This window comes from Seriola aureovittata, chromosome 19 (genome assembly GCF_021018895.1).
Source record: "Seriola aureovittata isolate HTS-2021-v1 ecotype China chromosome 19, ASM2101889v1, whole genome shotgun sequence".
Classification (NCBI taxonomy): Eukaryota; Metazoa; Chordata; class Actinopteri; order Carangiformes; family Carangidae; genus Seriola; species Seriola aureovittata.
The window spans coordinates 3,421,641-3,435,010 of NC_079382.1; the positions used below are offsets into that span (position 1 = coordinate 3,421,641).

The 13,370-nt window shown below is 39.1% G+C and overlaps 1 protein-coding gene across 1 annotated transcript in view; it reads right to left on the bottom strand.

Moving 5' to 3' along the window:
* Positions 1-329: 329 nt before the first annotated feature.
* man1a1 (mannosidase, alpha, class 1A, member 1) overlaps positions 330-13,370 on the bottom strand; it is a 141,122-nt gene continuing 128,081 nt past the window's right edge. The window contains exon 12 of the mRNA XM_056405112.1: positions 330-6,983. Within this exon, the coding sequence (XP_056261087.1) occupies positions 6,857-6,983 (127 nt within the window). The 3' untranslated portion in view covers positions 330-6,856. The remainder of the gene's footprint in view (positions 6,984-13,370) is intronic.

Here is a 13,370-nt window from a genome sequence, read left to right on the forward strand (position 1 = left end):
ATGTGCTGTGTAGTCCAGATGTGTTTTTAAATAATTATTTTTCTCTGTAAATGTTTTTTTTTTTAAGAGAAAAGACCTGGAACCAAAATGTATTGTAAAACATCATTAATCTAATGCATCTTTTAGGCCTTGTCATGTACGTTAAACCTTCTGTAGAACATCTCAGCATTAACCTCCAATTAACATTTATATGTGGCTGTACAGATAAAACATGCTCTGGCTCATTTTCATGTAAAGTCGGGTTTTAACTACAAACTAAAGATGTTTGAAAACCTGATATTTTAACATTTCTCTCCTGGTTTAAAGGACAAAAAGACCCAAACCACCACTTATTAAAAGATTTTTTTATTCACAATAGAAGTGTAACAAATATAGTTTATTAAAAAGTCTGCTGCTCATTAATATCATTTTAATCCATAAGCTCAGAAGATTTTTATATAAATGTAGAACGGCTCCTTTGCCAGAATGGAATATTTACATTTTTTAATAATATTAACACAATAAAACAAATTTCCCCACAAAATTAAAATATTGCATATAAACCAAAGTAAACTATGTGCAATGGAATGATTATCAGCAATATTTTTGTACAGATACATTTCTGAGGTTGGTTTCACACATTTAAACCTTTTAAAGGGCAATGCCAAACATTTTAAGAATTAAGATTAGATCAGTCTCATTTAGTGCACCACTCAAAAAGAAGAAGAGATGTCAGTGTGATGTATATAAGTTTTCTTTTTCCACAAAGACTGACTAAAGTATGAATTCCTAAAATGGGCGGCATTTCCCTTTAATGTTCACTAATAGAAAAGCGTTGGAACGCAACAGATCATCAACACAATATTCAGAAAAATCACCAAAGACAATTCAACCTTTTTAGGGAACAAAAAGAAAAATGAAAAAAATGAGCAGATGCCTGATGATGTCACACTACATCAAGCTGAAGCAGATTTAACACTGACGGCTTACACGAACAACCGCATACGTTCTGCATTTCCTCCCTGTCCAGGTAGTGAAACGACCAGATCAGTGTCACGTGAGTGAAACAAACAAAAAAAATAAATCCAGCGGGGCACCTACAGAGGTAAGTCCAACCACATGTAGAGCCTAAAAGTTCTGACTTCCTCCTGGGGAAAATGCAGCGGATCAGCCCTTCAAGTTTAAATTACAGGTCAAAATCCTGACTCAGCCTCCACGCTTCCTAAATAAAGGGTTGCAACTCTGCACACAGTTACATTACCACACCTCAATGTTCTGAGAATCGAATTTCTGGCTGCTGAATTGCACGAACAAATCTCAACACAGGCAGGAACTTTGTAAAACTAAACCCTAAACCAGGAAACAATGTTCATTCAAATACCCATTAACATTAAAATTATTATCACTTCATACCACCATAATTACTGCAGCAAAAGACTACAACATGCAACCCCCACCACTGCAAAGCTGACAGTTTGACAACTGGACAAAGGTCATGAAATTATCAAAGCTTGTCAAATCCAGGCAGCAACAAAAACCTTAATGTTGCAATGTCGCCTAAAGTGTATGGAATTCTGAATGGAGTCAAAGAAATTAATGCAACTCCATCATTTATCTATAATTTGATTAAAAATGAGCGACACTCAAACTCAGCTGAAATTACATCCGCTGCTGCAGCAGATACTGAAACTATTTCCTGTGTTTCTCCTGCTGGAATATAAATCTATAGATGCAATAACTTATCAATTAATTGACTGGCAGAAAATTAATCAGCTACTATTTTGATAATTGATTATTCAGAATTTTTTTTAAGCAACAACTCCAATCATTCTCTGGTTCCAGCTTCTCCAATTTTCTCTGTTTTATATGAATGTAAACAGAATATTTCTGGCATTTTATGACCCGAACAATTAAGCAGTTAATCTAGAAAATGACGGGCGGAGTAGTTAATAATGAAAATAAAACCAAACACACCTATGACATGTCCCATGACAACAGTGTGCAGAGACCAAGGTGAACTATGTTAACTTGTCTAATGGTGCTTCACCTGCCTGAATAAAACCAGCACGGCTTGACTGATGCCTTTTGAAAGTAAAGTCATTTTAATTGGTCCCCAGCTCCAGATTTACCGACACTAACTTTCAAGTTGCCGGTTTAAAATCAAGTTTAAAGGGAAAAAAAACATTAAAATGTCTTTATAGTGGATACTGAGCTACATTTAAACCACTTTACGAGCCGACCTTAGGGCCAATAAGGTGAAAAAAAAGAAATCTTTATCTTAATTTGTTTGATAAAGAAACTGCAAAGCTAATTCAGTGACTATCCACACTTATACAAAACACTTAGGAAGAAGAATCATGTGACTTCAGACTCATCATAAGCTCTGAACAGTGTACATCAATCATCAGGTCTGAGCATTAGTGAAAGATTCAGGTCTCTGGATTCGTATCGAGCAGCTTCAGTACCTTAACACCACACTGTACTGTTAACACTTAAATCCACTTGGTTTATACTATAAAGCTGAAAATCCCCATATCTCCATTCTTATGTTTGAGATCCTCAAAACAATAAATGAAAAACTGCGACTCTACCGTGTCCTGATACACCTCATGTGGCAGATTTGGATCATTTCCTATGTTAACGCCATCAGACCCGCAGCTCCCTCTCATTCTGTGAACCGCAGACTTCTCTCCGCCTGCACACATCGCTTTGACTTTTTGTGCTTTACAAGATAAAAGAAGAAAACAAAAATAAAACACAACAAAAGCACATAGAAGTGAACAAACAAAGACATAATGCATATAAAATATTCTTCACTTCACATTGGATGGTACATTCATACAGCTCCTACCCTCCTGTGAGGTTGTCTGACTGACTCCCAGGTGGTTTCTTCACCTTCCTTCTCCAATAGTTAACATCATCATTAAAGGTACCAAGTGTAGCATTTCAAAACATCCATAAATTATTGGTATAATCGCTGTAAGACCCACAGCAGACTTCACAGCTGATTATTATGGTTCTAAATATCATATTTATGTGTTATTGTCCTTTTTCTGACCATTTAAAGCCACAGCGCCACCTGGGGGTCAGAGCCCAAACACCTCTGAGTCCTATGTTCACTACTACAGAATAAATTAACACAATCAGCAAAATCAACCATTACAACACATCATCACATGGATAGTAGAATAAATGCCTCTAAACCCAAGTCTAACAAAACAAAAAACACAGATTAAACACGGAGACACTGTCGTCTGTACAGTGATGGAAAGAACATGGAGGGATTTCTCACAGCTCCGAAACTCAACACTGTTCAATTTGAATGGGAGTGGCTGCCGACTGATATGTCTTTGTTGGTTATCACATGATCGGGGCTCACTGTTTTTGGTTTTTATTTTACATTTTTTTTTTATTTAATTTTGAAATTTAGCAGTTTGTCACTTTATTTTAAAATTTCCAATCAAATAAAACGTAACATCATCTGGGATTTTACTGGATTTGAAAACACTAGTTGCAACACAAAGCTTGTGTAGTTGAACTATTTCTTGTTTTCTTAACCTGCTCATGGGGATTGTGAAGCATTAGCATTAGCTCGTTTGCTGGTCAGCAACTTCTTGAATGTGTGGACATTAACATCAGGTGAACATCTGTTCATCCTTTAATCGATTTGAGCCTATTCTTTTAGTGAAACTCAATAAAAACCAAAAACCTGTGAAAAGACAGTATGTCACCATCTTTATATACTGCTGTATAGTGGCTCTCTGTTATATGCTTCTGTCAGATTTCCTCTCCTGCTGTGAGACACCTGGGCTAAATGCTGACAGCTGCCGTTTAAACTGTCACTCAGCTCGGCCAACTCTCGTCATTCTGTCAGATGGCTGAATTCAATGAATCTACTTGAAGTATTTTCGGCAGCGAAGTCGTTGTTGTTGTTGACTGCGCTTTTTAATGGCTCACCATCTGTCAGATCTCCCAGTGACACTTTAGTCTGCTTAAAGCTCATTTACAGGAGCAGGAGGTGAACACGGCCCCCGCCATGATACACCACTTTTCTGTGTCAAGATAAAGGCTCAAACTAATGAACATCTGGCAAAGTTAACCACTCATAAGTTTAAAACTTGTACTAGAAAATTGAAGATACATGAAGTATAGAATTTAAAGATTTTTGTTATACTCTCTCTCAAGAGCAGATCTCTTCTAACTATGGAGTTTATATATATATATATATATATATATATATATATATACAGTATACATATATATATATGTATACTGCAGTCTTTTACCCGGGACTCATGTGTACTGTAATAGGAAACTCTCACCACTAGATGTCAGTGTAGTCAAGCAATTATCTAAATTGTGACTGGGACCTTTACTGGTCTCAAACCATTAAATGATGGTTACTGGTTGGAGAAAGACTAGTTTGAGCGCATTAATGTTGTTCCTGGTTTTAAATCTCTATGTATGTAATTAAATCTCAGAAGGACCTTTGGTCTGATCTACCACTTTCTCCCCAAGTTTTCACCAACTCTTGGGCGACTTTCAAGCCAAAGTTTCATTGAATATCACATTAAAATGTAAGACTTATCCTTTAATCCGTGTCTAGTTTTGGTTAAATCCTCATGTGAGGCACTGGAACTTCACTTAAAGCTACGAAGTTATCTAAAACTCTACTCCTTTGTGTTTGTGAGCTGTCTCTCCCTCTGACTCCTTTTCAACAGTGAAGGCACTAGATTGAAGACTAAACTGGATTTAATCTGGCTACAGTTGCGTGCGGCATCTGGAGGAAACCCGACTGAACGATCAGGTGAGTGTGACTTTGATCAGCGGAACAAAAGCAGTAACACAGTTGGTGTCAGTAAAGCCACATGCCCCCAGGATGAAGGGAACTAAAGTCCTAACGACAGTATGGTAAAGCTGTATTGAATCAGTATGGCTTCTTGTGACGGTGTGTGTGTGTGTGCAGGTGTGTGTGTGTGTGTGTGTGTGTGTGTGTGTGCAGGTGTGTGTGTGTGTGTGTGTGCGAAGGTGAAATATTACAGTGAAGTGGAGAGTCTGCGTCTCCTCATAGAGGAGAGTAGATCTTACAGCCTGCCCTACGCTCCAACTGGAGGACGGAGACGAGAAGAAGCGATGCGACAGCAACAAGAGAAGGTCCGACTGATACACAGGTTCACTGATACTGAGACCAGCGGTCTACAGGACACACTGGAGTCAGACTGTACAAATATCCATTCATGTGATCAATCCGCTTTCCTCTGAAGTGGAGACTAAAAGTGAAAAGGTTCAGATTTAAAGGTACTAACTGTTGCAGCAGGAGTCTGTTGGATGTCAAGACTCCAGGAAAAAAAAACAAGGTTGAAATTTCATCATTTCAAATAACGCACTCCAAAACTTAACTCGAGGTTCTAGGCTTACTAGCTTTTCCCAAAGCTTTCAACCACTCCCCATGGTCTTACTGATCCCTACAACGGCTAAGTGACTGAGGAAGACTGTAAGATGCAAGTGAAAGCTCCAGGAAAGTGCACCCTCATCAATTTCACTCTCAAAATGCTGTAATCACTGTTTTTCCCCAAAAAACAAAACAACAAAAAACAGCAAACTTGTAATTATTAGCGAGGGGAAAGTAGAAAAATAAACAATGTGATAAGATTAAAGCTTGGGAGAAATTAATAAAAATATTGGAAAACATCACCAGCTGTATCGGTCAAACCCCAGAAACATTGGTGCAAATTTGAGAAAGAGAAATAAATCTAGAATCCAAAAAGCCAGACACAGGTACAGACGAACTAAGGACTAGCGAAGCAGAAGAAGAGCTGTGGGTAAACGTCCTGGAGAGAAAGTGAAATTACTGGCAGATAGAGAGCTGGTGTGGCTGCTCATCCTGTGTCACACCAAACTCAAACAAACAAAGGGAGGAAGGGAGGGAGGGAGGAAGGTAAAAGGTGAAGGAGGGGACGCAGAAGGTTTATAAAACGGAGCTCGGGTTGTGCTGCGTCTTTTCTTTACTCCCACAGAGACAACCACGTGCTTTTTAGAAAAAAACAAATGTTTCTGTGACGACGGTGCAGTAGTCCGGTGGTGGCGGCGGCGGCACCAGTGTTGGCACAAGAAAACCGGTTCCCATTCGGATATTGAAGCAGTACAGCAGACGGAAAAGACGATGCGTGTGACGTGAACGGAGCATCCCTCAGCTCGCTGAGTTCACCTTGTGATCCTCAGACGAGAGCTGGAGTTTTTTTTTTCTAGGTTTGGTGCCCAAAAGACCGATGGTCCAAAATATCCACATTAGGGGAGACGACTGGTTCAGGTCTCTCAGTGTTCTCCTTCAAGAAAGCCAGACAGCGCTGTAGCTACGAAAAACTGAACAACTGATGAATAATGTGATAACTGCTCAGATTGTCCCTCTGAATGAGCTGAAAATGTGATGGACCCTGGGAGTGAAATAAACTCTAATAATAAATCTAGAAAGTACCACTTTTATAATCCGAGAATATTAATATATCACTGCATTATCCTGTAATTCATCACAACATGGTTTCAACTCATGAGGAGGGACAATCTATTACATTTTGACAAGTTATTACATAATCCAGCAGTAAACATGTTGGTCCAGGTCAGCGTCCGGACTCAACCAGAGCTGAACATTAACAAAACAAAACAACAAAACGGGACTCTACAGCGACAATTCAGCTCCAACAGGCTTCAATTCAGTTTTGATCCCATTGAAAATAAAAAGTCAAAGCCGATCAAGAGGCATCTGTAACCATTGGGGACTCCAAATGGCTAAACTGTTTCAGACAGACAGCTGGAGGCTCAGGTCTACAGGATCAGAGGTTCTCGCACTTGTTTTGGGACGTCAGCGCAGGACGCTCCGCTACTCCACTTCGTTGGGTCTGTCTGTTTTGTCCTTCTTGATGACGGGCAGAGGGTGAGCCTCGGTGTTAAACACCCAGTGGTCGAACGGTAGGTGGTCGTCGTCAGAGAAGAGCAGGTACAGATACCTGGAGGAGACAAATGAGGAGAAAACTTTAATAAACACACGCGTGCACACACTCATGCTCTCTCTCTCTCTCTCTCTCTCACACACACACACACACACACACACACACACACACACACACACACCAAAAACATTTTGGTCCTCATGGAACATCAGCAGCTCCACATGACCTTAAATTTAGCTCTGCGTTTCTGTGTTGTGTTTTGATACTTTACCCAGCATGCACAGCATGCAGGGAGGAGTTTGACTCAGATGAGGCAGCGAAAACCTCCAGTACTTTGCTCAAAACTGAAAGCTGCACTGAGAAAAGATGTCTCACAGCAATTTGCGGTGCAAAGTCACTCTGCAGAGAATTTGTTGGATCTGTCATCGGGGACTAACTTAATACTCGGAGATGTGCCACAATTACATAATAATGCTTAAAGAGTACAACGCACTCATAGCACTGTCAGAGTCACAATGGACAGTTTACAACAAATATTAGAATTAGTATTTTAATATTCTGGCGCCTATAATATTACCCACAATGCCACTCAACTGTACAGATTTTGGTGCGTAAGTAGCGGCTAATGTAGCCTTGTGCCACTAGCCACAAGCAGAGATGACGAGCGGGTTACACAGGTCTCCTCAGAGAACATTTCCAAACTTTTAGTTTTCAGCCTCACATCACTTGAGGCGATTAATTAGGTTTGCGCCACTCCCTCTGGAGACACAAAAGGCTTTATACAACTTTTTTTTTTTCTCTTTACATATGCAGCACTGCTCCCTGACACCTGTGAAAAGACTTTGTTGTGTACAATCCTGTGTGTTCCTTCCTTACACATGTAAATACACACATTCTTCCTGTTGATTAAACGACTCTCCACCCAGCAGATTCATTTAAATCTGCAGCATGAATTACAGGTTTTCTGATATCATTTACCGGATTAACCAGTTCTCCATTTGTTGAGTCTTTGTTGTCACGCTACACTGTTTCACTGTAATGAAACTAGTTGTGTGACATGCTCTGGTGCATTTACTTGTCACACCATCACCTCACCCAGCCCTTCTGCCTGTAATGCTGGTCAACCCACATGATGAAAACAGCCTGAACGTGCTGATTGCTTCACTTTCACTATTGTAAAATGACCCAACAACCATATGAGTTTGTCTGAAATACAAAAGAAGGAAAAAAACACAAGGTCTGAAATGTTTGTAAAGAAAATGTGTCAAAATATTAAAAAGCTTAGCTCTTAAATCTGTGAATTTTGTATACAAATGTTTGTATAACCACTTACAATCCCCTATAAACTAGAAAATAACAATGACAGGATCACTAATGATGATGCTACCAGTGCTCCCTCCAAAAATAAGACTAGTTTAATGTTACTATAGCTGAATATATCAGAGTAGAGAACTCTACAAACAACATCCACATGCAATGGAAAGCTTATAAGTGGACAACGACTTATTTCTTTTTATCAAATTACAGCAGAGTCTGCAACAAATTATCCAAAATAAAGTCACAGTTATAAATTTGCTGTTCCACCTGATTATTATTTATTTTTATGCAGCACAGCCAATTCTTCAGAACTGAGATAAAAAACACTTTAAGTGAAATCTTGAGGGGAAATAATATTTTGATTACATAAACACAGTTCCACTCCTGTCTTCATTTCGTTTTTAAAGGTGACTCATTATGGGATTCACACTGTTTACTCTTCAGCGTTTTTGATATTATTTTGAGTCGTGTTCTGCTTTTGCAATATTCATTGGTGGCCCTGCCAAGAGAGTGATGAAACAGATGTGGAACTGAGAGAGAGCGATGGGTGCGGCCCAGCCTCAGACCAGTTTGTGAAACTCGAAGTGATTAAATTCTGCGGTTCAGTGTCATCAAATCTTATGAAACTCAACAAAAAAATATCATTATCGATCGAAGGAGTGGTGGGAAGATAAGTAAATAAAGAGAGTATTAGGACAGTTGCTGGTCCATGGTAATCAGTTCTGATTTTATCATGAAGAGTAAGAGAAAAAAGATCAACAAAAAGAAAGGCAAATGATGTGTATTGATCTAATGCATTCCAGCAACAAGTGCTCCCACTCAGTTATTTTGTCTTTTAACTTCCTGTTTACACTGTTAGCGGGGATGTGCTGTGTTGTGAAGAATGACATCTGATGTTTGTGATGATCCTGTGCCTGCAATTCAGCAAATGTCTGACCAGTTGTATTGTATGAGGTAGAGCATGAGCGGCCGACAGCTGCAGGTAAATGAGACTCTACTACAACAGTCTGACAATCGCTGATCAACTGCTATTTACACAACAGAGCTAATTAGATCAAACAGCTGCCCACACAGGTCTGGGATCATTTCTTACTATTATAATAGTGATGGTGATCACAATAACACAATATGATTAACATAGAATACGTGGTCTGGTTGTGTTTGTTTGAAACATATATTAATATGGTCTTTCTTCATCCAAAACATGGGACATTTTCCATGACATGGACTCATTATCATGTACCAGCTAATTATTCCAAATAACAATGTTCATTTTCCAGGACTTTTCCAGGATGATCTTCCTCATATGACAGACAGGAATCATGCCATACACCAACATATTCCTATGTGTGGAAGTTTGATGTAAAATAAGTGCAATCATCCAACCTACACCGACTTCAATGTGCGTTTCACAGCATTGCCAAACTAAACTGATAGCAGCCTATTCAAAATACTCCGATATCTGTGGTGGACGTGTTTGTGTTCCCAACTGTGAGAAACGTATAGCAGGTTGTGTGAACCAGTGAGAATTGTGATTTTTATTTTTAAAACTTGTGTACGAAACAATAGCAAGCGGAAGCTAAAAAACAAACTCGGCAATGGAGCCAAAAAACAAATGGGCAGGCGGCATAAGGTCAATAAGGAGAATCCGTGTTCATGTGTGAGAAAGAGGAGAAAATTCAGAAAATACAAATGAAGGAAAGAGTGAACGTAAAGAGAAATGGTGAAGGATGAATAAAGCCAATGATTCAGTAGAGGCGCTGCTTGTCCTCAACCTCCACAGCAAGTCCCCGTCCTCCTCCGCCTGCCAGCACAACACTAGAAAGCAGCGAGTGATTGAGGGCAGACAGCGGTGTTTAAGTATGGCCGTGTCCTTGGCAGCGGTGGGAAGATGAATACTGGAAGTGGCTCTGCATGATGCCAAGATCCCTGAATAACATTTGAAGGATTAGATTTATGAGCTTGCTGCTAAATGGGATTGATATTTTCTGTGTCCACTGAGGTCTGTGTCTGATATCATGCGATATGACGGATGAGGTAATTATTGTGCTACTGTCCAGGTTGGTGGTCAATTACAATCATATTTTTCCTCAAGTTGTCTGTGGGGGGCCTTTAATATGAGATGATGCTAATGAGACATTTTCATTGTCTTCTTTTGCTGAAATTTTAATGATACCTGGATGTCATTAGCAATCAGATCAGACGAAAACTACTTGAAACAAACTGATCTGCACAAAGAATCCAGACATCTCACTTTGAGTGTGTTTGTGTGTGTGTTAATCAGGTACAGAGGTAAAATTTACAGCCCATAAAAAATCTGAATTGGATGGCACCTCGCCCCCATCAGGCTCTGTCAGCCTAACCTTGACTTCCTGTCAATAGCTGTCTGGTGTGGACGGTAAAAAATGACAGAATAAGAAGATGAGGGGAGGACATGAATGACAGAGGTAAAGATGGAGGATGCAGAAGAGGCCATAAAGATTTGGACGGAAGTAAAAAAAACAAAAAAACAAAACAGAGAGGACGATAAATTTGGAGGAAATGTGGGAGAAAGAAGAGCACAGATGTTTTTGCTGCTGCATCACAAACCCATCCACCCACTGCTGAACTGGTTCATGCATTAAATACAGTCTACACTACATGAACCAGCTTCACTCAATAAGATGATTAGCATTTATATTAATATGTCACTAGACACCAGTTCTGACATGCAGGTCAGACTGTGTCCAAATCAGATGTGGTAAAGGCAGGATGGTGAAGTTGGCTGACCGGATATGGTTACCTAGACAACAGCTGTTTTGAAAGGACGAATAGATAAACATTAAAAAAATATAACAAAACAAATAAATCAAGTTTTATAGAAGCTGAAACGTCAGCTTACGGAATAGAGTCTACGCTACATATTCTTCATTATAAAATGCTCCTGCTTTCATTAGAAGTAATTGTGTGTAAAGTGAACAAAGAATCTTTAGCCGTAATGATAATGAAATGAGTATATTTTGACAACCCTACAAAGTCAATGATGATGCGTATGAGAGTGACATGTTCTGTCTTTTCATGGTATTTAAAGCAGGTTTGTTTGCGTCTACTTTTATAATAAACTAAATAAACTGACTTCCACACTTTCAGTGAATGGCAGTATTACATCTGATTTGTAAAACTACATGTGCTTGAAATTATGGCTTTTAATGTAAACTAAATGTTTTTAGAGAACTTTAAATAAACAAGAAAGAAATTTAGCCAAGCATAATAAAATGGAATTTTCTTCATTGTTTTCTCTTTTCTCCACACACACACACACACACACACACACACACACACACACACACACACACACACACAAAGCACATGTAAATACACAACAAACTGTCTTTAACAGGACGTCTTCCTGAACACAGTTATAGAACGATCTGAGGAGAAAAGCTTTATTAGCCACCATACATCACACTGTGGCTGACAACACATTTAAAGAGCCATTTGTGGCTACACACTCACACCCTCTCTCTCTCACACCCACACACACACACACACACACACATTAACATAAACTCAAATATGCACAAGAGGGCAGTTAAGTAAAAATATAAAGTGACTATTAAGAGGAAGTGAGAGTAGTAACCGCCTGTGGCGTGTTGGAACATGTGGTGTTTTTCACAGTTTCTGTCTTCCTTTATTTGAGGTCTAACGAGCCGTAGTAGGCATTTAGTTGCAAATCCCTTTAGAAAGTTGCGAAGAGTGACCTGTGAGTACATTAATAGATCCAATATATGGTTTGCAGAAACATGTCGGTGAGTACTGGTCTTTCACTGAGAATAAGTATTGGATTTAGAGGGCTTTATGTTTGCTTCTCACAGGATAAATCCGAACATGTCAAAGAGAAATAAAATCTGTTCAAGCTGTGTTAAAGCCACAGTATGTGATTTGGCCTGACCAGATAGGGTTCACATAGTGGCAGTAAATAAACATCTCTATCTGTGGATCTACCCCCCTCCCCCGTGTTCATGTTGAGTATGTGACCCCTCCTGCATCTAGTGGCAGAACGTGTGCACAGCTATTGATATTAAAATATTCCTCTACAGCCACTAGATCTAGAGCAGTGCTTTTGGTTTATGATCCCTTAAAATAAAACAATGTTGGGGTATCCTGGAGGTCAAGGAGTTTAAGCACCATCTAACTGCAACATCTCCAGTTTCAAAGTCCAACCAGGGACCTTCCTTACCTGCCCATGGTTCTGTATGGCTTCTCAGTTTCTGTCAGATCTCCACTGTCTGCTTTCAGATAAAGGCGGACGGACAACTGCCCAAGAAATACTTAAAAAAAATGAAGCAATTTCTACATGTAACCCCTAATTACAAGTTGTTGGCCGTCCTTCCACTTTTTTAAAAAGTTAATCTTTTTATCCAGTTCATCATCCCATGAACCCTCTAAAGTATCTTGCAGATGTTTTAAAGGATCCTGACCCCCAGGTTGGAAACCACTGCTTCTCAAATGTGCTGATTTTGGCTCAAAACTTCAACAGCTTCAATCCAAAGATGAAAATATACGAACACAAAATGGTTAGTACACAGTTCTGAAGTGGCAGCTTGTGCAGTAAAGAGCTGAAGAGACACAAATGATTTTGGTACCAATCCGCTGTTCAGATATTGGACAGCCAAGTGATTAAAGCTCCATATATTATAAAGGTAGATGTCCATGTGTTGTTTGATGATAGATCAGGTCTAGGTTCTGTATTAATACTGTGAAAATATCAAAATGCTCATTCCACAGAGAAATGCACACAGCCTGTATTCAGTGAGCCTTTAAACATGCTGTCAGGATTTGGTTTCTCTGAGTGTTTTCCTGAAATATATATCTTCTTATGGATATCATGGATTATGGATAAATATTGGACCTTCAAAGGCCCAAACATTTAGATGATTTAAAACTCTTTGTATTATTCACTCTGTTCACTCTTTGTGTCGTTTCTCACATTGCAAAGTAGCCTAATCATTAACTAAAAAGAAAATAAATAGGCCTCCTTAGTTATCAGTCCAAGTGGTTAATTAGATTTTCTGTGCAACATAAGCTCCGATATTAACAAAAGTAAACACATAGTTTTCTATAACACATCATGTCAGCTGTCTGGAA